This window comes from Hemicordylus capensis, chromosome 4, assembly GCF_027244095.1.
Source record: "Hemicordylus capensis ecotype Gifberg chromosome 4, rHemCap1.1.pri, whole genome shotgun sequence".
Lineage (NCBI taxonomy): Eukaryota > Metazoa > Chordata > Lepidosauria > Squamata > Cordylidae > Hemicordylus > Hemicordylus capensis.
In genome coordinates, this window is record NC_069660.1 from 320,964,989 (window position 1) to 320,990,262 (window position 25,274).

General features: G+C 53.9%; 1 protein-coding gene across 9 annotated transcripts in view; it reads right to left on the reverse strand.

Annotated features, from left to right (window-relative positions):
- The window catches only part of MROH1 (maestro heat like repeat family member 1), a 72,851-nt gene that overhangs the window by 40,366 nt on the left and 7,211 nt on the right, over positions 1–25,274 (reverse strand). For 2 of the 9 annotated variants that reach the window (XM_053244934.1, XM_053244933.1), the window contains exons 2-9: positions 16,062–16,474; positions 7,644–7,789; positions 6,608–6,739; positions 5,069–5,231; positions 3,960–4,058; positions 2,619–2,770; positions 1,006–1,146; positions 762–854 (exon numbers count right to left, since the gene is read on the reverse strand). In XM_053244934.1, coding sequence (XP_053100909.1) covers positions 762–854; positions 1,006–1,146; positions 2,619–2,770; positions 3,960–4,058; positions 5,069–5,231; positions 6,608–6,739; positions 7,644–7,789; positions 16,062–16,083 — 948 coding nt within the window. In that variant the 5' untranslated portion in view covers positions 16,084–16,474. Of the gene's footprint in view, positions 1–761; positions 855–1,005; positions 1,147–2,618; positions 2,771–3,959; positions 4,059–5,068; positions 5,232–6,607; positions 6,740–7,643; positions 7,790–10,833; positions 11,024–16,061; positions 16,475–17,109; positions 17,914–18,236; positions 18,370–25,274 lie in introns of those variants that run through there. The other 7 variants (XM_053244935.1, XM_053244936.1, XM_053244931.1 and 4 more) reach the window with 6 other exon arrangements.

The following is a 25,274-nucleotide window of genomic DNA, read 5'->3' on the forward strand; positions in this document are numbered from 1 at the left end:
TCCCCTGACAACTGAGCAGAGAGGGGTCTTTCTTTGCAAGGCTGGGGGGCGGGGGGGGGTGTCTCTTCTGCTCAGCAGTGGGAGGGCAGTTGCCTTGCTTCTCCCCACAGAGCGTCTCCCACCAGGGCTTGTGGAGGGCGTCAGACTTGCTCTTTTTAGATAGTGGCAAACAATGGCGCAGCGGGGAAGTAGCTTGCCTAGCGAGCGAGAGGTTGCCAGTTTGAATCCCCGCTGGTCTGTTTCCCAGACTATGGAAAGCACCTCTATCGGGCAGCAGCGATCTAGGAAGATGCTGAAAGAGGGCATCCTCTCCTACTGCGTGGGAGATGGCCGTGGGAAACCCCTCCTGCATTCTACCAGGGACAACCACAGGGCTAGTCTGTGGGCGCCAGGAGTCGACACCGACTCAACGGCACCAACTTTACTTTAAACTTCTTTGGGACAGGATCCATTTTGCTCTGCAAACTGATTTGAGAACTGCAAAGAGTGTTCTACATAACGATGAAAAAGCCACCCCCACCCCCACCCCGCGCTACTGTGGTCCCTCTGCCGAGGCCTCCAGAAGACCAGGAGGCAGGGCTGGCCCCCAAGGACAGCAAGCCAGGGCCCTGCTGCTGGGGATCGGCCAGGATTCTAGCTCTCCAGGCCCCTGTTAGGGGAGAGGAGACACCCCAACCGCAGGAGTCGCCTCCCTGCTCACCCGCCCCTCCTGCTTGCATTCTGAGCAGGCTCTGCGCCCTCCAAGCCAGCCCCCTTCCTACCTGCAGCTGCAGAGCGCTGAGGAGGGCGTCCAGCTGCGTGTCCAGGGAGCGGCTCCCAACGTCCACAGAGGCTTCCAGGATCTGGCACAGACTCTGGTCAAGGGGAGAGGACAGCTCTGGGCGAGAACGGCCTCCTGGGAAGAAGGGGCCGGCCAGGGACCGCTTCCCCTTCTGCCCCAGTTGCAGCCAAGGCACAGCCGCAGACACCCCCACCCCACCCAGTCCTCCCCACCACCACGCTCACCTTCGACACGTAGTAGGCCTCCGAAGGCCTCCTGTAGAGAGCCAGGAGGCCTGGGAGGAGGCGCGGGAGCTGCTCCTCCAGCTTCTCGCTGGGCATCAGGTGGCTCATGGGGCCCAGAGCCTCCACCACCGCCACCCTCAGCTGCAGAGAGAGAGAGAGAGAGAGAGGGGGGGGGGACTGGCCTGAGACCTCCCCTGGAACTGCCAGTCAGGGCTGAAGCAAGCCCTTCCTGTCTAGCCTTCTGAGTCCACACACTACCCTGGCAAGGATTAGTACAGCTTCTCAGTCTAAACACAAAGAAGGAGCCTCCATTCCGGAGACTGGCATCCACTCCACCGCCAAGCCCCGCACCAGGTGCCAGGTTCCCTCCAGTCCCATTTCCCGTTTCAAATGCCCCCCCCCCCAATTATCATGATTAGTTTCCTTAACTGGAGGCTTTACCTAGATATTTTAGAGGGTGGATTTAACTAAATTGGTGGTTTAGACAGAAGCTGATGTGACAGAGTTGAGTCCTGGCTTGAAATATAAAATATGAGATGTTATGTACTGTATTGTCAACTTTTTCCTTCTTTTTTCTCTTTTTCTGTTCGTTTTATTTTTGTATTTCTTTTTATACTTAACTAACTAACTAAAATCAAATGGCCCCCTGAAGCCAGTGACTGGGTTCGCAACACTCATGAGGTCATTTCCCAGGCAAGTCATTCCAGAACATTGAGTCAGCCACCAAAACTGGGCTTTACTACCACACATTTATAGACCGCTTTTAAAACCAAAGTTTTCAAAGCGGCTTATGGAGAAAAACAAATCAGATGGTTCTGAGGAACCACCACTCTGACTCTGAGGAGGAGAAGGTGCTAGTCCTGGCAGCTGGTGAGGCAGGGAAGCTCTGCTGCGCCCCACCCGCCCCACCCGCCCCCTTCTTCAGCCCTTCCCAGTCACAGACCCTCCTGGAATGACACCGTGATGCTGCCCCAGACATCCCTCCTCTCCCATCGCCTCATGCTAGCTAACTGCTAACAGCTCCTGCTAACTTGGCAAAGAGGCACCTCTTAATGTGGTGATTCTCTTTACTGAGCAGGGGGGGAGTCACTGGCCGTCTCCACCCCCAGCACAGCATCCCTCCAGTGACTGTTGCTGGGGTCTATCTTGTGTTTCTTTTTAGACTGTGAGCCCTTTGGGGACAGGGAGCCATCTTGTTTATTTATTATTTCTCTGTGTAAACCGCCCTGAGCCATTTTTGGAAGGGCGGTATAGAAATTGAATGAATGAACGAATAAATAAAATAATCCGTTTGCTCTTCATTTTTTTGCTCTCCTACAAGGGCAAGGAGAGGAAGCAGCAGCCTTGGTCCAGACAGCTGCATGTGGCATCTGGGCCCAGGACTTGGGGATACGGAAGCTTGCTCCCCATGGCAGTGGGGAGGGGGGAAGGTGCACTGCCAGGAGGTGGGCTCTGCCCCCCTGGGATCCCAGCCTTCCATGGGCAGAGCAATGACAGGGCCAAGAAGGAGAGCCAAGTGTTGAAGAGCCACCCACAAGCAGTGAGCAACAAGGGCTCTCCTCCCCCTCCCAGCCCCTGTGATTTCCAGCCCCGCTTTCATCACCCAGCCGCACCTTGGCCTCCCGGCTCTGCAGCCAGCTGTTGAAGAGCACTTCGTAAGCGCTGGAGATCTCGCTGGAGAAAGTGTCGCGCCTCACGGTTGGGTCCGGGGCCTTGTCCAAGTTCGCCAAGTACTCCTGGATGCTTTCACTGAAGGACTGCAGCGCTACACGGCAGAAGGCGCATGCCCATTACAACTCCGCTCCGGGCCCCCTTGAGTCTGGGGCGGGCGGGCAGGGCTGCGCCTTCCTTAGTTGCTTCAAGGACCGAGGACTGCAGAGCCCTTGGTCCTAAGCAGGGGCTGTCCAAGGCCAGGCTCTCTGTTCTGCAAGTCCACCATGCAGAAGACAGAGCCCATGATGGCCACCCCCCCTTGCCCTTTTCAGCACTGTGGGTTTGCTAGAAACTCATGCAGGAGGGCTCCCCAAAGCCAGACCAAACATCTGGCAGGAGGAGTGTGGAGGAACCAGGCCTAGAACTCTTGGTTTTTGTAAATAAGCCCTTGTATTATAAATGAATTGTAATTTGCATTAATACTCCCAAACCACTTCATTACTGTAAACAGACTGTATGTATAATATGCTTGCAAAATCCCCGTGTTAGGAAGAATTGGCAGGGTCAAGAGTTCATGCCTGCTGCACTGTATCAGTTTGACAAGTTCGGTTTTGGAGGGAAGAGAAGGTTTGAAAAATGGAGGAAACTGAGTTACACTGACTGGGTTATTTTAAAAACTGTTGAAGAATAGAAGGGTTGTTCAGTGAGACAAGTCAGTTGAAGTTGGCGTCTGAGTGAGACAAGAGTTGGAGTCTGGGAGAATGAAAAAAGAAGTTTTCTGCCTGCAGTCAGAGCTGAAAACTTGAAGACAGACAGACTGGAGAGAGACTGCAGAGTGCTGGCACAGAGCTGTTAAACCCCAGGCAGAGTGGTGCAATTCGGCAGAGCTGAACACACTAAAGAACTGGAAAGAACAAGACTTGGGGCTGAACTAAGGAAAGGCCAGAGTTGCTAAAGGTGACCATCAAGGACTCTAAGTTAGGGCTTAGAAAAAGTCCAACCAAAGAATCATTGGCAGGAGCTCCATGGCTTCGTTGTGTTCTTCAAGGAATGCCTGGGTATAATATTCCATTTGATTCAAAGGATGTTTTGTGAGAGGTTTGAGAGACTTCATGAACCAGATGGACAAGAGCAGCACCACCTGGGCGCACGTCAGCCAGTGGCCCAAGCCCACCTTCCGCCCCTACAGGCGCAGCTCACGAGCACGAACCCCTCGGCCCAGAGGCATCCTCGAGTCACTGCTCACAGCTCACGCCGGAGCCATCCAGCCACTCGAGGGGAGAAGCCCAGCATGGCCTTACCGTAGCAAAAGGCAGCCTTCATGTTCTCCTGCTTAGCCATCCCCAGCATGGGCAGCATCGTCCCCAGGATTGAGTTGAGGAAAGGCACCATACCAAACACTAGCGGGGAAGAAAGTCAAGGAGAAGGAACCTTAAGCCCAGGTCAGCTGTGTTTAGAGCAGGCTCAGCTGCCCACAGCAACCACTGCCCCCCCCGACTTACTCCCCACCCCCCACAGAGTTTGCCTCCTCTGCCCAGCAAGCCACCTGCATGTTCAGACAAGAGCCAGCCTTCTATATCTTGGCAGGCAGCAATTAAGCATAGCCTGCAAACACCCCATGCATATTCTCACTTCACATCAGGCCAGAAACTGGGAGGTCCTGGAATCTGACAGAGCCCCTTTTCTCCCTCCTCCTCCACTACTATAGTTCCCAGGGCAGGTGGCAAAGGAAGCAGGCAGCCCAGGAATCTAAAAAGGTCTTTGCTTAAGGTGGAAGAGACCTTCGGGTAGGGAGGGAGAAGGGGAGGATGGCAAAGTGCATGGCACCAGATCCAATAGCAGCTTCCAGACAGCACCATGGAGCCACTAGCTGCAAGGAAGCCAAGCCTCGGTGATGGCGGCGGCAGTTCAGAAGTCTGGTACCCCTCCACTGGGCAGGCCCCTGCCTCAAGCCCTTTGCTTGCACAGTTTTCAGTGGCTTTAAGAGGAATCAGAAAACTGGCCCAGGACCTGCCCTGGGTCCCTTCTCGTTCTGGGGGTTGCCAGCACCCCATGTGGCCTCCCCCTTTCCTTAAGGCCCTGCTCCCTGCCATGCGCCTCTTTTGCTCCCTCACCAGCCATGGCAGCCGGCCATCCTAGGGCCTCCCCAGTCCATCAGGCGGAGGAAGCCACTTCGCCAGTGACAAGAGAAGTCACGGTCATGGCAGAGTAGCCACCCACAGTCCCTCTCGCCTCACCTGCCCCTCCGTTTGTCCTTGGTGCCACCTCCCCAAAAGCCCATTCTGTACCAGTCTCTGGATCCATCTCATGGAAGCACTTCAGGCCGCCTGATGACACTGAAAGACCGCCCCCTGGCCTAGGATTTGTCTCAAGAGCTCATCCCCGACTGCCAAAGAGAGCCACGACCTACCATTGGCCAGGGAGAGGTTGGCAAAGGTCTGCACGATGAAGTAGTGAGGCAGGACTCCCGGCTGGAATTTGGTCAGCACCTCCTCCATCACCTTGTTGATGAAGCGCCTGCCGACGGCCACCAGGACGTTGCTGGCAGCCTGCTGCCACTCCAAGATGAGGTCCTGGGCCAAGCAGAAGGAAGAGGTAGAGGCAGCTGCCATCCGTGGGGCTCCTCCACTGGCCTGAGACCAAGAAGCCTCCAGGACTTCAGAGCCGCACCCACAGGCGAGGCCGTGCCGGGGGCAAGTGACAGAGCCCCGAAGGCCAAGGGCAGGAGGCCCTGCCCGCATGATCTGGCCAGGCTGGGCTTGGACCTAAAGGGTACCAGGCTGCTTCTGCCACCTCTCTTACCTGCTTCTGGAGGAAGCAGCAGCAGCAGCAGCAGCAGCAACGCGGCTGTGGCTCAGTCAAGGCCTCCCTCGGAGTGGCAGGCAAGCCCCAGCCCCGCTGAACTGCAACCAAGCTGCTGCTGCTGCCGCCCCCCCCCCCCACCTTGGCATGGCATGCCCACTCAGCCCAGGGTCCTCTGTCTTGGGTGCCCAGAGGGGGCTGAGCTGTAACTCCAGGCTGGGGAGCCCCCTGCACCCACCCCACTCCAGAGCCAAGCGCTCAAGGCCCTGTCAGCCAGATCAAACACTGCCTCCACCAGGCTCCACCCTGGCATCTCCCCAAGGAGTGGGGCGGGAGTACAGCAGTGGCGGGGGGGAGGGCAACCCTTACAGGCCTCCCTCCCAGCCCCTACCCATGAGTCAAACTCCGAGCAGGGACTGGAGGGAGGCCAATGGGGGACGGAGTTCAAGGTCTAATCAGGAACCGAGGTGGGAAGTGACTGCTCAGCCCCTTTGAACAGGCGCTTGACAGAAGCACACACCACTCCGAAGGTCAAACGTCTTGTCAGGATGTACTCATCCAGGAAGACAGCTGCCCTTCTTTCCATCCCAAACACATGCCAAGCATGTTTCGTCTACTCAAAAAAAGTGGGGCAAGGGAGAAGAGGTCCCCCCGCAAGATAACCCCCTGCAGACTGGTTGACAAATGGCCCCAAACCACCCCCCGCCCCCCTTACCAAAATGCACACCTGCCACCATGAAGGAGACCCAAGGCCCACCTGCTCTTCCCAGCCTGGCCTAGTTCTAGGTATGGCTGTTCCAACAACTGGAAGGAATGTACCAGTGTAAAAGCAGAGCCCGGCCACTTCTCCCCAGCTGCAGATGGGAATCATGCATCAAGGATCATCTTCCTTGGAGGCCTCCAGGAGAGCCCTGAGGACCCAGCTTTTTAGCCTGGTTTTGAAGGATGTCTCGTTTTAAAATTAGCTTTAATCTGGTTTAAATGTATTTTGATTTTAATTGCTTTTTTACGTGTTTTTAATATTAATGTAAGCCACCCTTTAGGAAGGGCAAATACATGAATAAAATAAGATAAATTAAAAAGGTGGCCAAGAGGGCTATGAAGGCTGCCTGTCAGGTGATGGGCTCCAGCAGCCCCCCACCCATACCTTCGATTTGGTCATTTCATTGGATGCCAAGAAGATGGCAATCTTTGCTGTGCTCTTGTCAAGGTGAGGGAGGCTGCTCTTCACCACTGCTTCCATGGCTCTCAGGATAATGATCCGGTGCGGGTAAGCCAGCTGTGAAGGAAATCCATGGAGATCAGAGCCTCAAGACATGCAGAGCCAGCCCCAAGAGCGCTCAGTGCCCAGGCAGCAAGTCCACGGGCCCCTCAAACCACAACCCCCCCCCACAGGATAGTTCTCCTCCACAACCCCATTCAAGAGGACAAGAACTGCCCAAGCGCAAGGAATACAAGGAGCCCCTCGGAAGCCAGGGAGGGGCCCCTGCTTGGGGAGCAGCTTTCTCGCATTACACGGAGAGAAGCTCTGGAGAGATGCCCCGTCTTGGAAGCAGGGCAAGGGCAGGTTATCACAAGCCATCCCACACCCCTTGACCACAGCCCCCTCCAGTGTTCCCTCTCGCTGGGATTCCCAGGCGTTGTTCACTACAACTCCCAACATCTCCAGCTGCAACGGCCTTTGGCTGGGGGTTCCGGGAGTTGTAGTCCACAACATCTGGGCATCCCTGTTGGAAGGGACACTGGCCCCCTCCTCTCGGGCTCTGGGCATCCACAGGAATTATTCCGGGGTGTGTGTGTGTGTGCAGTATATACATATAGATAAAAGCATCTGCTGCTCCACATTAATCTGGCCATGAATTTGGAGGGGCGGGACCACTGCCCTCCCCAGGAGCAGACACCCACACCCCAGGCCTCCAGCCAACCCCTGCTCTGGCATTGCCCTTTGCCCATCCCCCCCAAATCCCACCCCCCTCCCCTTCTACTGCCTTAATGTGAATCTTGCAGAACACCTAGCAAGCCGAATGCCCTTTTTATGAAGATGTGGGGGGAGCCTGGCACCCAGCTGCTCTCCCCGATGGTCTGCCCCTGCCATTCCCTACCTACACTGCAAGTGCAGAGACACCCCACCCCACCCCAAAGAGGTGCATCCAGCCAAGACGCCAGGCCCAGCTGGCTTCTACCTTGTCATGGTGCCGGAGATATTCCTCACAGGCATTCAGGATCTCTTCCGGCTCTGCCGCTCCCAAGTAGCACAGAGCACTGAAGATCTGCTCGTGGACCAGCGGATCCTTATCTGTCGTGGCATCCATCAGAGTCATCGCCAGCCCTGCAGGAGGGGGAACCAGGGGGGCCACAGCTGAGGTTCCCCATTGGCTCAGGACCGCCCCCCCCCCCGGTCTGTCTGTTGCACTCCACCAGGAGTCATGTGCCACAAGACTGCCCCCCTTGGGAGACAACAGCCTATCCCAATCCATGGGCTGTTCCTATGCCAGCGCCTCAAGAAACCCCGCAGGCAGCATCAGCTTATGTATTTTATTTATTCACATTTTATATCCCGCTCTTCCTCCAAGGAGCCCAGAGCGGTGTACTACATACTTGAGTTTCTCCTCACAACAACGCTGTGAAGTAGGTTAGGCTGAGAGAGAGTGACTGGCCCAGAGTCACTCAGCGAGTGTCATGGCTGAATGGGGATTTGAACTCGGGTCCCCCCGGTCCTAGTCCAGCACTCTAGCCACTTCACCACGCTGGTTTAGCCTTGTCTCCCTTCTTCATGACAAACTACCTGGGCTCCTTCTCCAGCTGGGGCGAGCAGGTACCCTCCATGCTCATTCTGAAGAGCTCAGAACCCTGGTCCTACCTGCACCTGAGCACACAGAGAAGCGACCTGAAACACTTCTGGCTCTGTGCATTGTGTGTGTGTGTGTGTGTGTGTGTGTGTGTGTGTGTGTGTGTGTGTGGCGGGTGGTGGGGGGTCACCCTGATCGGAATTGCAGAGAGGGCAAAGGGTTACACCATGCCCCCACACACCACGCTGTGATGAAGTGGCCGTTGCCCAAAGAGGCAGGCAGGGTCAGTGTGCTTCAAGTCACATCAAGCTTGGCCCTTGGCAGAGCCACCAGCTGGCAACTTCAGTGCTCCGTCTTGCCCCTGGCATTCAGGATCTCAGGTCTGGGAAAGCCAAGTCCCCCTCGGGGAGGCAAAGCATCGCCTAGGCTCACTTTAGAAGACCCCATACAGTAGACAGCAAGACTTGTGACCAAGTCAGTCACACCTGAAGTCAGGGTTAGAGAGTCCTGGAAGAAAGAAATGTTGGTGAGCTGAAGGAACTGGGTCCAGTCCGAGTGGAAGAATGGCGAGCCCAGGCTGGGAGAATCGATGCTGTGGCTGAAGCAAGGGCTGAAATCACTGAATGGCCAGGTGGGGCGGAATCTCCAGGACTGCAAGAGTGACCAGTAGGGCCTGAGGCTGCAGCAAAGGAACCAGCAAAGTTGCTGACAAGAGGAGGGCTCTGTGTCAGGGACTGTTTAGAATAGGTTAGTGGGTACGCTTTTGACCACATTTTGTTTGTTCCCACCGCTCTTTTGATTGATTTTTTTGTACTGGACTTGTGAAGCAACTTTTAGTTGAGCTAAACGCAAAGCAACATTTCTTGTATATAGAAAAATTGTCGTTTCCGTTTCGCCACCCTACGCCTCTAGGCTTACCACTCTCAAAAGTTTGTTTTTGCAACATAGGCTTGAAAGGCTGTTGTGGTAGACTCAGCCTAGAGCACAAAAATCAACTTGGTGGCAGCGGGTAAACTGGGAATTGTCGGGGAGATCTGCGTCTCCTGTTAGGAGCAGGGCAGATCCTCCACATGTGTTGGCACAGCGGTGGGCTAGACAACGATTCCTCCACACCGACAAGGGCTAAGAACGTGATAAAACATTTGCAGGTAGCCCCAGAGAACATTTAGGGAAATTCTGAGCACCTTATCCAAGGGCATAGCTGTGACGGCACCTTGAGGCGTACAAAGGCAACTGTACTGGCTAGTAGCTGTTTTTTAAACAAGGCATGTTATTTGAACAGACCATAGGCAGTGGACAATTGCCCAAGGTCTTCCAAGACTTGCAAATAAGCAATACTTTAGAATGCTGTAGGAGTCTTAGCCACAATGCAAACATCCTGAGAGAGCGTGGATGCACTGAAGGGTATGTTGCCACACATTTCAACAGAAAGAGTTAGAATCAACAGAAGGCTTAGAAGCAGAAGGGAGTCATTAAGAAAAACTGGAACACAGATCTATCCCGCTGCCTGGATATATTCTTGGAAGAAAGATACAAGTCCACATGTGTTGATAACTGGAAAACCATGACATTCTCTCACAATGGGACAAAAATTAGAAGAGGCTTCCAAAATTTACAAGGAAAATGTCAACCCAGTAAAAGAGAGTTGATTCCCATGTAGTAGCACTGGCTCAAGGGGCAGAAATTGAGGCAGAACAGACGGGACAGGGGGAGATAAATTGCAGATGTTGACCTGCTGATTGATCCTGAAGTAATTCTGCTGCCTGAACATCACTACTTATCAGTTCTGGAAGAGGCAAGTAGTTATGAAGATACAGGACCCTAAACTGCTGAAATCAACACGTGACTCTCCCTTTAAGGAGGAAAGGATTAAGGCTCGTTATTGAGAAGAGAGAAGGCAGCTGAATCCTTGAAGTCATCCTTTTGCTCTCAATCTAATCTTTTAAATATTATTAACACGAGCAAAAGAGAAGCATCGTCACGTGCCAAGGTTTACTTTGTGGGTCATGTTTTGAACCATGTGCAACGATGCAGAATTGGATTTATTTTGCCATAACACAAGAAGCGACTTCTGGAATCAACTGCCTTCTCTGTAAGAGCTGGAACGGCTGGGCACCAAAGCCCAGGACTGCCTAAAGCAAGCCACCCTTGAATCAAGCATGCCAGAGGAGACCAAGCCACTGCCCTGCCCGAGCCCACTCATTCAGGAAGCAAGCCACAGAGAGCTCAGAGCCACAAAGCAGGACGAAAAGCAGAGGAATGTACTTGCTAGCCAGGGCTCAGGGTCAGAGGCTCCGCTGAATCTGACCATGCCGCACTCTGCCACGCCACAGGAAATGCACACGCAGACTGGATGGAGATCTCCTTCCAGCCCAGTGGAGGCAACAGCCCCCCAGCTCGAGAGTGCCAGTTTGTGCTGAGCTCAGTGGAAAGACTCCCAAGAGCAGGGAGGCAGCCTTCCGCCCTTCTGCCAACCACTGCCCCGTACCCAGAACCGACAGCCAGCCTCCAGGGTCCCAGCTCGTTTTTTGCAAGAACTGCCCCCTCTCTCTCCACTGGCTGCCCCTGCCTCACTGCCACTCACCCAGGGCTGCCACCGCTCCTCTCCTGCAGGCACAGCCAGCCATGGCTCAGCTCCTCCAAAACAAAGATTCAAGCCAACTGAAGCTGCCCAAGGGCAAATGTATATCAAAAGAGTCCAGCCGTAGCCGCAGCTGTAGCCGCAGTCTGACTTCAGGACAAAAGCTCCTTGCTGACGATTCCCGTGCACAATGAGAGTTCCCCACCCTCAAGTTTGCCCCAGTGTCCAGCAGCAGACCAAGCTAGTGGGTCCTAAAGAAGCTGGACAGGGCTGCATTCATGAACAGGAGGCCACAATGCAGCTCCTGGCCTTGCGAGCCAAACCCCCTCCCCCCTAGCCCTCTTGCTCCACAGGCAGCGCACGGAGGACCATTGCAGCATTTTGCTGCCTAGCACACCATCTCCCAAGAGGTGTCTGTCCTCAGCAGCCCTCCAGGTGAGAGCTTCTGAGAGCCCCTGCCCTGCCAAGATCAACACGTCCCACTACTTGGGAGTGCCTGCATCGTCTCCCCCCTGCCCGCAACCATCTGGTCAGCTGACGAGAAATAGGACTGGCAGCTGGCAAGCACAGCCTTCCGGCTCACTGGGGGAAAGGTGAGAGGCTGCAGGCCCTTGAGAGGGGGACTGAGCCAATATCCACATTCGGGAAACTAAGTGCGCAGCTGGAATGGCAAAGCAGACCCAAGCACTACGCAGGGAGGACAGGCAAGGCAGGACTGAAGCAAGCCAGGCCGTGGCAGCCCCTGCAGCAGGAGACAGAGTCCCCACCCCCCAAGCTGGGCGACAGCTCAGCCACTGGCGCCCCACAGCCACCCTCTGTCTTTCAGAGAGGTTACTGGAGCTGGACGGAAGTCGTCTACTCCACAAGTGACCACGGGGTGCAAGTTTACTCATTGCTCAAGGCCAGGGGTGTCCAGAAGCTCAAGCCACCACAAGCAAGTTGTGTGTGTTCTGCAGGGAATTCACGCTTGAACACCTTCCTTATGAGGCTAGGCTGCAGCATCTGGGGCTCTTTACCTTGGAAAAGAGGCAACTAAGGGGAGACATGATCGAGGGGTATAAAATTATGGATGGATGGAGTGGAGAGGGTGGACAGAGAAATTTCTCTCCCTCTCTCAACACCAGAACCAAGGTCATCCCATGAAACTGACAGATGGGAAATTTAGGACCAACAAAAGGAAGTACTTTTTCACACAGCGCATAATCAATCTATGGAATTCCTTGCCATGGGATGTGGTGATGGCCACCAGCTTGGATGGCTTTAAAAGGAGCTTAGACAGATTCACGGAGAGCAGGTCTATCAATGGCTACTCCTCCTGGTGGCTGTAGGCCATCTCCAGCCTCAGAGGCATGATGCCTCTAAATACTGGTTGCAGGGGAGCAACAGCAGGAAAGAGGGCATCCCCCCACCTCTTGCCTGTGGGCTTCTCAGAGGCATGGGGTGGGCCACTCTGTTAAATGGGATGCTGGACTAGATAGGCTTTGGGCCTGATCCAGCAGGGCTGTTCTTATGTCCTGAGCCACAGCCCAAGATAGCTGAAGCCAATGCTGAATGTCAGCCTTCCGGATCCCACAGGAACTCAACAAAATACATTCCTACAATCACTTATCACATGGAATCTGTGCTGAAGGCTGGAGATGGGAGTTTGACCAATAGCATCTGGGGCGGCCCAATCTGGAGAACCCCTGGCTGAGCACATGAGCCACAACTGCCCAGGCAGACACTTCAGGGGGGAAGCAAGAGACCACTGTATGTCCAGCATGCATGGAGTCTGGCATTCCAAGAACCAAATTTTGCTGGGAAAAATTGCATCCTTTCATGGATAGAGAGAAAGCATCTGATAGATGAGGACCATGCACATGGAGGCAGGCCTGGGGGGTGGGCAGAACTGTCACTGACCATGAGAGGCAAGACCTCATCCTGCTTGCACACTGAAGACATGAAGCCACTTTAGACCTTCAACAACAAAACAAGGACTCAGACTAATTGAGGCTGCAAGGTCAACATGTATCAAAAGCTGGCTTCAAAAGCTGGGATGGTCCATCTGTGCCCACAGCTTGATTTCAGAGCAGAGGCCAATCGCTGGGCATTTTCAGTTGGTCCGGAAACCAAAAGCTTGCAACCCTCAAGGTTGCCAAGAGGCACCTGAGAGCAGCGTTTTGCTGTCTCAGGCAGGCACCTGGGTTTCCCACAGTTGTGAGTGAGCCATTTCATAACAGGAATATTGTAACATATTCACAACACATCTTTGCAGTCTAGTATCTGCCGTTTCTTCCTATTCTACAGAGATTAGCCCACATTCCACCCTTGTTCTGAGGCATCCACACTCTCGGCTTAATATCAAATCCTGAATCACAGACATACCGGCTGGAAGACATTATTCACGGCAAGTTGTCTTCTCCGTCAAGCCTTCTCAGCTGGTTTATATCTTCCATCATATTTCATTCATGCTCCAGACAGTCAAGATGCCACACTAGTCTCAACTTTTGCCTCCACCATCTCCTCCTGTTGCAGTATTCCAGGAGGCAGAGCCCTTTGGGGGATTAGCACCAACTGTCTATGCCAGCAGCACTTCATGCTGCATGCACCAAAGGACGTTTAATAGCCAAGCATCCATTTTGCCCACAGAGCAGAGGTTTCTCTAAAGCCAGCCAGCATCCTTCAGAGAGGAGCAAGGAAGGAGACAGGCAAGTGGGAGGCACTCCAGGGGGTCCTCACTCTCAGGCCTCCCCAGTTAATTGATCCCTTTATTGAGAGGACTGTTGCTTCAATGGGGCGACATAAAAACCTTCCATTGGCAAGCTCAAGACACGCACCAGGAAGAGAGCCAAGCCTTGCATGTGCTCTGATCAGCCCAACTCCCTCAGATGTGCCATCATCGATGGGGAGAGAGATCAGAGCAGACTCTGAAAACAGGGAATGAACTTGTGGTGGGGGAGGTGGGAAGGGAGGAGGAAGAGAATGACCAAAGACACCCATCATCTGTGGATCCAGACTGCTGCCAACATCCCTTTCTATAGGGACAGCTGAGGTGACCTCATGTTACTGGGCCAATTCCTTAGGAGTGGTCCACACATCCAGATGAGGTATTATTATTCTTATTATTATTTTACATTTTATATCCTGCTCTTGCTCCAAGGAGCCCAGAGCAGTGTACTACATACCTGAGTTTTTCTCACAACCACCCTGTGCAGTAGGTTAGGCTGAGAGAGAAGTGATTGGCCCAGAGTCACCCAGCGGTGACCAGAGGTATGCACACAAGACACACCTAAGAATGAGATGCACTATTGGCATGCTTCTCAGGGAACTTGAGGTTGTCCACTGCCCCCTGCCATGCACAAATATGAACCTGAGATATGAACCCTGAAATATGAACCAGTCAGACCCTTGGCCTGTGGAAAGAGAGCACACGCATTATGGGAGCACGCCATGAACTCAAGACAGGCCAGTCAGGTTTACTTCATGCTCTGCTCCTGCAGCAGGAGGTCACGCTTCCCTTAAGCCTGTCTTGCACCAGGAAAAAGGAGCTTCTCACTTGGACTTGCAATATCCTACCCCATGGGGGAGTGTTGTCTTAAATTCCCTGGAACCCAGCAGGTGTGAGAGGCACAGGGGCTCCCGAGTCAGAGCTTCCCACTGGCCTACCAACTGACAAGCCATGTAGCTCACCTCTGACTGAAGGAAAAGACTCCCCCCTCCTTGGATTCTTTTCTCAAAAGGATACATAAAAGGTCTCTATTTTTACGTGGTGTCAGCTGAACCAGAACTTGGACTGAGATTCTGCTTTTAAGTATATCTATAAGACTCTTAGAACAGTGCTAGGTAATAATTAAACTTTTTAATATCATTTCTTATACCTGCGTTCTTTCCGCTTCCAAACCAATTCCTTGTTACTGTAGTTAAACAAACTCTTATAAAGGCAACCTGAGTGTGGGTTTTGGGGTACTCTGGGAACCAGCTGCCAGTCAAGCTACCACCTACGAGTACTAGACCTGTTGGGGTGAGCCTAAACTACCCTGGTTCTGGGGAAACAGGGAGGATTAAGCGGGGGGCTAGGAAACCCCAAATCCCGCACCCTGCTAGGCATAATCTCTCCTAAGAGGAGACGGTGGCCGCCTGCTTTTCAGGGACTAGGAGCTGCTTGGTGGAGAAGAGCTGGGAGTCCCACTCTGAACCCCCAGGCATCCTTTACATGGCCCTCTAGCTCAGGATTGTCTGCACTGACTGGCAGCAGCCTTCCAGCTCTCAGACAGAGTAGCCCTACTTGGAGCTGCTGCTGTGGACTGAACCTGGAGCCTCCTGCAGGCAAAGCAGGAGCTCTGCCACTGAGCAACCACCCCCTCCCCATCTGCGCTCAGCTACACACATGATAGGCACTGGCCCTTCACATAAGCACAGAACAAAAGAGCTTCCAGGTTCACCACCTTTTTCTGGGACAGAACTGGAAAAATAGTGTATCTCTACGATGGCCAAGGGTGGAAGAAAGAAGAGCGCCCTATGGCAAAGAGAGAGGAGTTTTCATCAGAGAAGTAGCAAATGGTCCCTGGTACCAACAATTGCCACATTATGATTCCCCTCACCCCAAACCCATGGCAGCTATTGATTTAAGGACCCTGAGTGATCATCTGGCCTAGTAACACCCCACCTTTCAAGAGATGTGGCTGGAAACAGACGCTTCATCAGCATTAAACATCTCCGCATCTTGGGGTACTATAAGCCAAGTCACAGTTTATCCTTCAGAGCCAAACATTCTTCTGACTGAACACCCTTTGAAGTTCCACAGGGATGCACAGGCCAGAAGTGCATTTTATGTTCTCAATCTGCTTAAACAAGAGCTCTATAAAGTCTACATGTCTGAAGACCTTCCACTAAGAAAATGGCCCAGTAAGCCACCTTCTAACCTGCATAGTAAGAACACTGTGCACAGGGAAGAGGTTGAGGTACTCTCAGTTACTAAGAGCCCTGGTTAGCTACAAGTCACACTGGGACCAGGAGCTACGCACTACTTTTACTCCTCATGGGGAAGGGAAGACTCAAATCTATTGCTGTTTTCCTTCTGTCCAGCTCCTGGCATCCACAGATGCAACTGTAAACTGAAGGCCCACAAGTGAATCTGGGCAACTTTCCAAAGCCTACAAACAAGTCCTCCATCCAGTCTAAGCCTCCTCACTCACTCACTCACTCACTCACACTCTAATGATTCCACGATCGACCCGATACACTGTACTTACTTTTCACCCGTGAGTCAGTCATCCTCCTTGCCTTTGGGTTTCTAGCCCACTGGTTAGAGTCCTGCTGCTGCTCAAAGCGCGAGGCTCCAGGAGACCCTATTTTGGCACTGGGAGAAGGTCTGCTCCCCAAAGAGGTGTTCCTCTGCAGAAGCAAAACCAAGAGCTGCCGTGCAACTTCAGAGTCAGAAGGACCGGAGTTCACCCTCTGGAGCTCAAGGCAGGATCCGAGTGGAGAAAGCCTAGAGGCCAAGAATATGCAGCACAGGTTCTCCCAATGTCTTCAAGTTCCGAGCCCATTCCAGATGGCAAGTAACAGAGGTAGTCTCCTGCTCACTCATCTTTTCAAACGCCCCATGTGAAAAATACACACGAGGCCCTGGGTTCCAGAGCTGCCCGCTTCCTTCTTTCCTGGCCTGTGAACAAAAAGGTTTTTATTAGCACAGGCATTATCACAGATCTTTGTGCATCTAGTAAGGCTCCAGCCACTCCTTGACTCACGGTGGAATTCAAACGGGCTGCCATTGAGGCAGAGAGTGTCAAGCAAGTAAGCTGGAGGGTGTGCACTGGAAGCAGGGGTGGGAGAGTGCATGATGTTCAACTATGTGTTCGCAGAAGGGTAAACACCGTTATACGATTTTGCGGAGCAATAGATAACAAACATGGTTAGAAAGTCACAGAAGCCAAACATATGTTTGACCTGAAATCTTATTTTGGCTCAAAGTGCACAAAGTTGGGAAATGGGAACCGAAGGCTGATGACTTAACAGACGTGCCACGTGATCCATCATGTTGTTGTACAATGTCACCGATGGTGCTTGCCCTCCATGCACCCACACTTTCCCCTGGTCTTTGAGGCCCAGATCAAGACAGGGAGGATGGAGGATAGACCAATGGTCTGACTCAGTATATGGCAGTTTCCTATGTTCCTATGAGTGCCTGGCACCAGCAAGAATGCCCTCAAGGCCACGGAGAAGCATGTTGCATTTAGGAGCAATACCATTTTGAGGTTTAACACAGCAGAACCATTTTTATTTTTAGCTGCTGCTCACCTTAACTAAAGAGGCACTCCCATGCCCCTCTAAGGTAAAGGGGTTTCATTCAAAACTCAACCCCATACACTAATAAACGGTACCATGCTGTAGTTAACCCGCTCAAAGAACTCCGAAGGGCTGGTGCAACAAGATATGCCTTTGCAGAGGCCCTGCCGGCTCTCCTTCCGCAGGGCCTGCGCTTCTGCCTGCTAAACAGTTTCATCCTTCAGAAGGTTTTCCATCCTCCGAGCTGAGCAGCACTTTTTTGACAGGGCCCTCGCGGAAGACAAAGGGCAGCCGCCGCGGCTCTCTGGGCGGAATGTTAGGACTCCTGCTTCGCTGCAGCCCTTCCGCCTTCAACTCAAGGCAACACCCCGGCGGAGAGATCTGGCCTGGCCGGCGTGGCCAGCAGGAAGCCCCGCGGGCAAGCTCCAGGTGCCAGTAGTCCCTCAGGCCCCTGCCGCCCGCCAGCCCGCAGGAGCAGCAGAGCCGGAGTCCGCCCGGGAGGGGAAGTCTCCGCCACAGGAAGGAAACGCGGCGGCGGCGGCTGCCCTCTTGCACGAGGCGGCAGTTGGCGGCCGCAGCCGGCGGGGCCGCGCGGGGGGGGGAGGGGGAGGGGGCGGCTGCCACAGGGACCCGCCGGGGAGAGGAGCCGCCGCAGCGGAAGCGGGGCCGCCAAGGCTTCTCGCGCTGCTGCACGCGGAGGAGAGGCGGCGGCGGTGGCAGCGGCATCATCCGCCTCTGGGGGCGGCAGCTGCTTCCCCGCGACAGCCCGCGCCGCCTGAGGCGGCTCTGCAGCTCCCACCACTCGCAGGGGGGGTGATGGGAGCTGTAGTGACTCGCAGGGGGGGTGATGGGAGCTGTAGTGTACAGTGTAGTCCTCAGGCGGGCCACTCTGGGCCTCTCCCTCCGTCTGCCCCACAAGCCCGACACGGCGCAGCCCACCCAGAGGAGGAGGACGACGAAGGCGGGGCGGGACCGGGGGAGGAGAGGCCAGCAGCCGGCCTGGCGCTGCTTCCTCCACGGGCACAGCCGGCGAGCACTGCAGGCCGGGCGGGCGCCCTCGGGGTCCCTGCCCGGTCTTGCGAGGGGGGGGTTGCCAGGGGAGCCCCGGGGGGGTGCCTGCCTGCCTGCCTCTCGCTTACCTGCTCCGGGCCGGCTAGAGCGCCGCTTCCGGGTCTTTAAGGCCCTCCCCCCTCACCTGGGCGAGCGGCCGGGGGCGGGGACTCTCTCGGCCCCGCCCCCTCGCTCTCCGGCCGGCGGCGGCCCGTTGGGATGGCCGGGCCCTCGGCGACGCCGCCGCTCCCCGGCGCGGGGGGGGAGGGAGGGGGCGGGGCCCCCCGACGGAGCTCGTGGAGCGGCCCGCAGCAGAAACGGAGCGCGCGGTGGGGGGGGGGGCGGGGAGAGAAGGGGCGGGGCGGGAAGGCGGTCCAGTGTTGCAGCAGCAGCAGCCGCATGCCGGGATGGCTGGCCGGGTCAGACGCTCCCCGCCAAGGCCGCGCTTGCCCTTCAGGCGCCCCGCCAGCTAGAGCGGCCTCCCCGCTCGGCCCCCGCCCTCCTCCAGCCCGGCGAGCAGTGGGGAAGGGAATATGTGGGGTGGGGAGCTGCGAAGTGCCCCTGCTCGTCAGGCATGTCTGCATAGACAGACCTGCTTTTATAGGCCTAGGTTCTGGGTTCCGTCGCTGTTTGTGTTGAAGACAACCCACGTGTTAAAGATACTGCGTGTGTCACAGTGTGTGTGTAGGGGGGGATGAAGATGCTTAGCTTGCGGGTGGAGGGGGGGGGGCTCCAGCCTGAGCCTCCAAAGGCCTTTAGGCCCAGGCTCCAAACTGACCTAGGGGCACCTCTGCTTCGGGGCTGCCCATCAGCCCAGAGAGGCAGGCAGGCAGGCAGGCAGGCGAGGCCAGGGTTTCCCAGCTAAGTCTTGTTGGATTACAACTCCCTTGGCCATTGTGGCTGGGTGTGATGGGAGTTGTAGTCCAGGAGCATCTGGGGACCCTAGGAGAAGAAAAGGCGTTCCACCTGGCTCCAGAAAGAAAACTCCTCTGCGCTCACTCTCTGGGGTGAGGATCCCTAAAGCAGAGGAGCCACCACAGAGAAGGCCCAGCTGCTGCAGGATGAGGAGGCTGCAGATCAGGGGCAGAGCTGGCAACTTTTCCAGGGAGGGCTGGGGAAGTCTGTCCAAAACCCTGGTGAGCCACTGCCAGTCAGAGCAGACAGTGCTGAGCTAGATGCCCCAGTGGTCTCACACAGTAGAAGGCAACTTCCTAGGGTTAGGGTAAGTAGCTTCCCTACTTCTGCATTGCCCCTGGTGGATTTGGAGCCCCACCCACCCCTTCCCCTGAAGCAGGCACTGATGGAGGGTGGGTGGGCAAAGATGATGCGCCCTTGATTGCAAGTCTAAGTGACTTCAGAAAGCTGCTCCCACAGGCACAGTTGCTTCCTGTGTTTCTAGAGATCCTGAGGAGGCAGCCTTGGAAGCACAACAAGTGCCCTCACCTCATAGGCCTCCTCTTCACAAACCAGTGCTGTCGAGAAACATCAAGGGCTTCTCTTGACTGAGTGGCTATGAACATGAGCGAGCTCTCCCACAAGGTCTTCACCGCAGAGGATACTGACCATATGCCCTAAACTGAACTGAGCTGCTCAGGTTTAGAGGTTGAAGAACTCGGCCAATTTGAGGGGACGAGGGAAGATGCTCTTTAGTTTTCTGTCATGAAAAACTAAAAATTAACAAATCACCAGGGCCAGACAGCATCCACCCAAGAGTTCGGAAGGATGTGAAATTGCTGATCTCCTAGCTAAAATATGTAACTTGTCCCTAAAATCAGGCTCTTTCTTTCTGCCTCTGCCTCTTTCCAGAGAACTGGAAAGTAGCTAATATAACTTCAGTTATGAAGAAGGGATCCAGGAAATTACAGGCCAGTTAGCTTAACTTCGGTGCCGGGCAAATTAATGGAAAGCATATTTAAGAACAAAACAGTAACAGAGTGTAGGAATCAATGGTCAGTTTTCACAAGGAGGGAAGTGAGAAGTGGGCTCCCCAAGGATCTGTACAGGGACCAGTGCTCAATAACATGTTCATAAATGATCTAGAAGTCGGGGGAGTCGCGAAGTGGCCAAATTTGCAGATGACACAACTATTTAGGGTAGTGAAATCCAAAAGAGATTGTGAGGAGCTCCAAAAGGATCTCTCAAACTGGGTGAGTGGGCAACAAAATGGCAAATGTGGTTCAATGTAAGCAAGTGTAAAGTGATGCATATTGGAACTAAAATCCCAACCACATATACGCTGATGGGATCTGAGCTGTCAGTGATTGACAGGAGAGAGATCTGGGGGTCGTGGTGGACAGCTCTGTACATAATAGCTGTGGGGAAAGGCCAATTCCGTGCTGGGGACCATTAGGGACGGGTTTGAAAATAAGAATGCTAGTATTATAAAGCCCTTATGCAAATCTATGTTGTGGCCACAACTGGAGAAGGTGCAGAAGAGGGCAACCAAGGCGACTAAAAGGAAACATGACTGAGGTGTATAAAATGATGCATGGAGTGGAGAGGGTGGACAGAGAGAAGTCTTCCTCCCTCTCTCACCACACTAGATAGAACCAGGGGTCACCCCATGGAACTGAAGGTTGGGAAATTGAGGACCGACAAGAGGAAGTCCTTTTCCACACAGTGCAAAATGGAGACTTTTGATAAGGAGCCTGCCTTGTGACAGGCTGTGGCTGAGTCACCCTCCTCCTCGCCCTTCACAGAGTCCCAGGACTTGCCATCAGGAAAATATCCTCACCGGCAGGTAGATGATAACTCCATGATAAAAAGCACAATCCTTCCCCACCAGGGAGGGAGGGATCATCTCTGCCCCCACCCAGGTCTGAGGGGGAAGAGGACCCCCCCCCGGTCATTCCACATTTCCTGGAGGACAGGAGGGCTCCGAGAGCACACCACTTCCATGGGGCCTGCTGACACGCAGGCAGCACCAGCACTGGAGGGGTGTGTGTGTGTCACGTTCCAAATCTACCTTTCTGCACCACCCAGGAAGCACTCCTGATGATGTCAAAGACTGCCTTGGGGAGGCGGGGGAGGTCAGTGCATCAACACACACTGATCCCAGGGAGAGAGAGAGAGAGAGAGGTGGTGGGATGCTGTTTGCCCGGCCCAGCCAGTAGATTGAAGAGGTTGCCAATCCATACACCAGGGAAAAGGAAGCATTTAGAGCCTACCAAGGAGGGCAGCGGCAGGGAGGGAGGGGTGACTGTCTTATTCCAGGTGGTTTCTCCCCAGGCAAAAAGGGTGGCTGGGCTGCCAGCTCAGTTTCCTCGTGGCGAGAGGCAGCCCAAGGGCAGGGGCTGGTTCTCAGGTTTTCTCAGGACAGAAATTGGGCAGCCCCCATCACAGAATATGATCCTCAGAAGAAGAAGATAACTAACTCCAGCCTCAGTCCACTCCTTGTGAAAGTCCCCAACACTTTTGAATGGCCTTTTCCTGACAATCCTCTCCAGGCTGCGGTCATCCCTGCTGCTTGTGCACCTTTTTCTTCCACACAACTTTCTATTAATGTGCTTTGATACAGCACTTTGGGAACATCCAACTTCTTTTGCAATTACCTTTTGAGGCTTTCCCTCCTTATGGAGGGTGTCAATGATGGTTTTCTGCACAACTGTCAAGTCAGCAGTCTTTCCCATGATTGTGATTCCTAATGAACCAGACTGAGAGACCATTTAAAGGCTCAGGAACCCTTTGCAGGTGTTATGGATTGATTAGCTGATTGGAGTGGGACACCTGGAGCCTAGACTGTTGAACCTTTTCACAATATTCTAATTTTCTGGGATTGTGGATTTGGGGTTCTCATGAGCTGTACGCCATGATCATCACAATTATAACAAATTAAGGCTTGACTTATCTCGCTTTGCATGTAATGCGTCTATCTCATATATCAGTTTCACCTTTTAATTTGTATTTCTGAAATTAATGGACTTTTGCACGATATTCTAATTTTCCGAGTTTCACCTGTAAGATGCACGCGGTGGGGGGGGGGCAGAATAGTGATTGGGACCACCAGGCACACAAGGAGGTCAGCACCTTTCCCTGACCCTGTTCCCCAAAAATCTTTCCCAATGCTGTGATTTGTCCCCAAAGCCACTTCAAGGGCAAATCGAAGCAATGCGTGGGGGTGGGGGGATTGATGGGGAGAAACAACATAAGGCGGGAAGTTAGACCCACACCACAGACCCAGTCAAAACTGACCTCCTTCCCTCCACCCAGGAGGGTGTGGAGTAGCATTTGGGGGTTGGCTCTTTGAAGATGGTTCTAACGAGAGGCTGGAGAAATTTCTAGAGAAGGGCACTAGAAGCAGGAGGGACCATCTAGAGTCTGCCAGAGGCACCTGCCCAGCCACTGCGGGAAAGCAAAGAGGCTGGCCTCTCCGGTGGATCCCCTGCCGGGTCTGACCCAGCAGCTGACTTCTTCCTACACTCTTCAATGGAGTGAAAGGCTGCAATAGAGCAGGGGGTTCCCCAGCTTGGGTGCCCAGAGGGTGTCCGACTACAACTCCCATCATCCTGATCCATCATCAGGCTTTGGCCATTGTGCCTGCAGCTGAGGGGAGCTGTCGTGAGGGACAGAGGAAGCTGCCATGGGCTGGGCTCCCTTTGGTCTCCTCCGGCGGCTTGAAAGGAGGTTGGTCAGAAATGGCAGCCCCAACCCCAGTCCCATGTGAAGCAGCGAGCCTGACACAGAGGAGGGACAAAACCAAACTCTCAGTCTCTCTCTCTCTCACTCACACGTTTGACCGGCAACCGTGTCACGTCACCCATTCTTCTAGGCCAGGCGTAGGGCCAGGCCACTCATTAGGAGTCATACCATGCCTTCCACTGGTAAGAGTCCTTAGGAGCATAGCAAGCTGCCATCTACCGAGTCAGACCCTTGGTCCATCTAGCTCAGCATTGTCTACACAGACTGGCAGCGGCTTCACCAAGGCTGCAGGCAGGAGTCTCTCTCAGCCCGATCTTGGAGATGCTGCCAGGGAGGGAACTTGGGACCTTCTGCTGCTCTTTCCAGAGGGGCTCCATCCCCTTTATTAGGGGGGATCCCTGGGGGAAGATCTTCCAGTGCTCACGTCTAGTCTCCCATCCATATGCAACCAGGGCGGACCCCTCTTAGCTAAGGGGACCAGTCCTGCTTGCTCCCACCAGACCAGCTCTCCTCTCCTCTCCTTCGTTCAACACCACCTAGGGACCCAACCAAGTGTGGGACCCTGTTCCAGAGAGCTGCCTCCTTGGCCTAACTGAAACCTCCACTGGGGCTGCTTCATTGGCTACTAGCCAGCCAGCCATCCTTCCCTCCCTTCTCCTCATTGGCCAGAGACCTTCTGTGGGTGGAAAGTCACTTTTCCCTGTATCTCGACAAGTGCCCAGCCCGCTGATCCACAGCCAGCCTCAAAAGTCGGGGGGGGGGGAGGGATTGCAGAAGTCTGGAGGAGGGCAGGTTATATGGCCATTTTTTAAAAAATTGCAGCCTGGGGCACTTATATTGAAGTAGTATTGAACATGAATTGCAATTTTCTGAATCATTGTCTAATAATTGCAATAAAATATCACATTTCAAAATACAACTTCACTCCCCCCTCTGTGTTTCAAGAGTCCAAATGCACACTTTCCCCCTCAATACATATTCAGATATAAAAAGAGAACTTTGGTCAATGACATTTTTCTTAATACAATATTGGAGTGTTGAACTTGAGCACAGTAGCACTTAATAAGGCTTAAGCAATGCATATTAAATCATCTAGAAATTCATTGTAATCACAGATGCTCCCCACCCTCCCCTCTGTCAATGATTTCTGCGTGAGCTCTTAGGTCTTAAGTTGCAGTTCAGAAAACAACAGCTTGCATCATGGTGAAGTCTGCACGCTCTCAGGAGCCATGCAGCCTGGTCTCAGCTAACAAAGCTCAACTTAAAACTGGTTCTGCTTTTAAGTACAGTATATGAAGCTTCCTTGGTTGCAACAATACACATTCAACATGATTTATTTCTGAGTACACACAGCCCCTGCAGGATTGGGTGGCAAGAGACTACTATATCATTCATTATTGCAGGAATCTTTCAACTCTGCCTTGAATTCCCCCTCAAGGCAGAGCATGTATTGTCCCATTTTGCATTCATAAGGTATTCCTCCGCCTTACAAATGCAAAATGGGACAATGAATGCCAGCACCCACCAACCAAAAAAGCTCCCGCTTTCTCAATAGCTAAAGTATGCAGCATGCTGCACCAATGACTAGTGCAGAAAAACCCATCAATTAATGGATTTTTCAAGCAAAAAAAAGTATGTTCCATACTGGAAAGAGCTGAAAAGTAATTGTTATAAAATTGAGGAGATATTTCAAAACAAACAGAAAGAGAGTCTCCCTCTTTGAAAACAAACAGGAAGAGAGTGAAGACAAAGGGTCTTGTCTTCACTTTGGGGCAGCAAAGGAACTTCCCTGCCAGGCTGCTCCCTGTGCTGGAGGCTCGCCTCATCCCTGAGCACTCTGGACCCCCGTGTCTCTCTAACTGAAGCAATCCGCATACAAAGAGGAAGGCCTTCTCAGTGAGTGGAAGGGTGGAACAGGACCCAGAAGGCATTCCTTTTCAGCCAAGGAGAAGCAGCACTGAAAATAGATCAGCCGGGCCTGAGGTTTGGCCAGGGTGTCAAGGAGAAATGGCGGGGGGGGGGGGAGGTGCCCATTATGGCTCATTAAACCTCGTGCCTACGGATATCCTCCATGCCTACGGCTGGCTTGGGCCCAGGGGGGGCTCCACAGCCCGCCAAGCCAGAATGTGGGTCTCGGCCCTTGGAGACGGTGGTGGGCTCTCTGGATTTGGGCTCTCATCCCCCGCAGGCTCCTCCCCCCGTCTGTAAAAGGCATGGCAAACAGGGCCCAGTCTCGGGCTGCCCTGGCCTTTGGGGAGGGGGTCTTGCTCATCCTGGTCGCCTGGGACTCTGGAAGAGGCTCCGGCTGCCGCTTGCCTGCCTGCCAGAGTGGATCCAGCCCCGCGACCCTTTTCTCTGCCTGAGGCGGCCCCCGGCCCTCCCTCCCTGCCTGCTGGGCGCAGAGCAAGTGGGGAGGCCAGGCGGCGCGCCCGGGTGGAAAGCACGCCCTCCCTCCAGACCTCCTTGCTGGAAAGCCCCCCCAGGGAAGA